Source organism: Solanum tuberosum, unplaced genomic scaffold (genome assembly GCF_000226075.1).
Source record: "Solanum tuberosum cultivar DM 1-3 516 R44 unplaced genomic scaffold, SolTub_3.0 scf00150, whole genome shotgun sequence".
Taxonomy (NCBI): Eukaryota; Viridiplantae; Streptophyta; class Magnoliopsida; order Solanales; family Solanaceae; genus Solanum; species Solanum tuberosum.
In genome coordinates, this window is record NW_006239073.1 from 1,218,546 (window position 1) to 1,221,700 (window position 3,155).

The window sequence follows — 3,155 nt, forward strand, 5'->3', positions numbered from 1 at the left end:
CGCGAGGGGGGGGGGGGGGGGGGGGGACTAAGATATTGAAAACAGTGACGGTAGTATTCTTGTTATCAAATATGTAATCCAATTGAAGCCAGTAACTAAGCAAGACTATCTCTACCTTCTCCTGCAGACACACTAAATTATGCTTTATCAGGTGGGTAGGGGGGATGGAGAGGAGAGACCAGGCCCATTTTTAACAATCAGCATTGTCTCAAGTAAAAGTTAAAGATATGTAATTATCAGAATTCTGGGAAAAAATGGCCTTGAAAAGAATTACATAATAGACCACTAAACTACATTGATTAGGATTTTCACTTGTACCTTTCTAGTAAGAGTATTAGAAAAGTTTTAACTTCCAAACGAAGAATAAGCAGTACCTCTAAGTGCATCTTCAATTGCCGTCACACAAGCCTCACAATCTGTATTATAACCAATGAGCTTGCCGTCAGAAGGCCTCCTTATAATTGTGTTTACAGCTCCTATAGACTGATTCCGAAGCATGATACAGTTAGAAAGTTTAAAAACAAGACAACAAACACTGTAATATAATTTAGCCACAAAATGTTCTGGAATGGTTAAACAAAAAGAACTATTATGGCATCTGAACTTTCAAGATACAGAGCCAATCTATATAACAAATTCTGCTTCCATGCAAGGACAATAGCATTCTAGTCCATGTGAACTGCAATCACATAAGAAAGAATTGTCATGTTGAGAATATATGGAAGAGAAACACAACTTGTTTTCTTTTCATAAGTTGATGCTGCTAGACCTATTTATTACCCAACCAGGGTAATATCTCTACTTAGGCTTCCTTCAACATTGACCCGTGGTGGACTAAGGCTAGTTATTCATTAGTCGATTCATGGAAAATAAAACTGATAATATTGTGCCTAATATTCTAGGGTGATTCAAGCACATAAAGAAGGTAAGCTTTCGTTTCCTATGTGTATATGCAGGTGGCCTCTGTACACATATATAAACAAAGTTGTCATTATATAAGAAGTATTGATGCTGAACTAGCTTCAGCAAAGACATTCCGAAAAGTTTGTGCTTTTTCGGGTTCTTTAACTCCCAAAACCCGAAGGTAAGTTACACAACATATGCACTCATCAAACATGGAGCTAATCAAACCTTAGCAAGTGGATCAACTTCATCACAGCAGCGTACTGCTGCTTCCTTATGTGGGATACCAACACTACAGGTTCCATCAAAAGGAAGAAGATTCTGCGTTAGATAGTTTTCTACATGAAGCAAATATAATTTTAGAAAAAACAATACTTAGTGCAGAAGGAGGTAGCGTACCTGAAACCAGCATAGTCATTACATGAGAAAACGCGAAAAAATTCCTTGACATTGTCAACTAGTAGTGGGACATATATTCCATTGTATCCTGTATGCCTAAAGGCAGGGTTGTGCAGAAGGGGGCCCTTGCTATGGCCAACAGGATTTGAGATTACACCAAAAACTCTAGTATCTGGGTTGACATATTGGAGTTTATAAACCTGTTTAATGCTGGTCAAAGGAGGCAAGCCAGGGGTGGATTTGCCTGCCAAAGATCCACAAACAAAGAAAGCACCGTATTTTGGACCCAATAGTTGGCTTATAAGACCTCTATCCCCTGCTGCCCTAGCAATTAGAGGGAGCTGAGAATGTGTAAGCATATGGAAAACTGGTGCAACATCTGTAATATAAGCTACATCAATGACAAGTTTGATGATATCTGCTCCTGTGGACTGCAGGTTTATGATGGAATTACAAAGTGCGTCTTTAGTAGGAGGGTTTCCAGCATTAATGACATACGTAGAAGCAATTATCTTGCTATTTGATCGGCTGCTCATCAATTCAGCAACCACTTGATGGGAAACAACCTAAACAAACAAACAAACAACAACGGATCGTTACGTATGGAGATATGGAACTAATTAATTGTATTTTAACAGCTTAATTTAATAAATGATGACCTCAGTGTCGACTTCGACGAACTCAACGTCCAATTCAACAGCTAATTTGAGAACTTGGATACATGTTTTCTTCCAGTCAGAATTTATCGCAGAGTTTGGCCTGACATATATATAACAGTTTCAAGCTTTTTAGACAAAGTTAGTGGGTGCATGCATACTAGTCTGAATTAATATTTGTCGATAGACATGGATGTTACTAATTAAAATGAATACTCTAGTCTGACAAGTCGTATCTTATGGTAGGAGTAGCCTAATTAATATCATCTCTTCCCTAGATTAGACATACATACTAGTGTTCTCTCTCTCCACGAGCACTCTATGGTTCACCTACCCCACCACCTCAGTCGTTTTCACGTGCCTTGATATTATTTTGTGAGGAAATTAAGAATCAAACAAAAAAGGCAAGTACTGACTCAGTCACTCTCCTCCTCACATCTATCTCAGCTAAACCCACCCACCCACCCACCATTTCTGGATCGAACACACACAAGACTTGAGGTACATAATATAATTACCTACCTGAAAGAAACGATGGATGGTAAACTTCTTTGTTTGAGTAGTAGTTCAAGTTGTGAAATGTGAGAGAAAGTGAAGTCATCAATGCAAAGCTCCACCAGATCTGCTCCTTCTTCTTTAGCTTTGTGCATAGAAGCTGCCATTTCCTCACAGCTTTCACACTCTAGTCTTGTGTACACCACCAAGTCATGCTTCAAACCCATAATAATGTTCCGAGAGCTACGACTCTCTTATTCTTATATAGGGGACGGAAGACAATACATGTGCGCTTAGCAAATTCTTTTGGTGTTTGAATGAGTGGTATGCTAGTATTAAAAACGGAAATGGTAATATATATATATAAAAATGTGGCAACTCTTAAATAAAAGTATAATAGTAATTGAGCAAGTGAGTTGTCATCTGTTGTCTTTGTTAGAAAAAGAGATCCCAAGTTTATGACATGTGAAAAAGAACAAAAGACATATAGAGGGAGGGAAAATAGTATGTATGATTGAAACACGAATTTTAATCCAAGGGGCCAAAGTTTATTGTCATGATATCACAATTATTGAATTAGTAAATTTTCTTTGACAACAATTTACGATGTGATTTTGGAGCCCACTTATTTTTGTGGTTATTGTTACAAATCCCACTTTTCAAAAGGAGTACAAGAGTTAGGTAGGATGAAGCTAAGGCTGC

At 37.9% G+C, this 3,155-nt stretch overlaps 1 protein-coding gene across 1 annotated transcript in view; it reads right to left on the reverse strand.

Annotated features, from left to right (window-relative positions):
- Positions 1–2,813, reverse strand: part of LOC102605317 (bifunctional 3-dehydroquinate dehydratase/shikimate dehydrogenase, chloroplastic-like) — a 4,912-nt gene extending 2,099 nt beyond the window's left edge. The window contains exons 1-5 of the mRNA XM_006352737.2: positions 2,481–2,813; positions 1,962–2,061; positions 1,303–1,868; positions 1,132–1,195; positions 375–483 (exon numbers count right to left, since the gene is read on the reverse strand). Coding sequence (XP_006352799.1) covers positions 375–483; positions 1,132–1,195; positions 1,303–1,868; positions 1,962–2,061; positions 2,481–2,680 — 1,039 coding nt within the window. The 5' untranslated portion in view covers positions 2,681–2,813. The remainder of the gene's footprint in view (positions 1–374; positions 484–1,131; positions 1,196–1,302; positions 1,869–1,961; positions 2,062–2,480) is intronic.
- Positions 2,814–3,155: the final 342 nt, after the last annotated feature.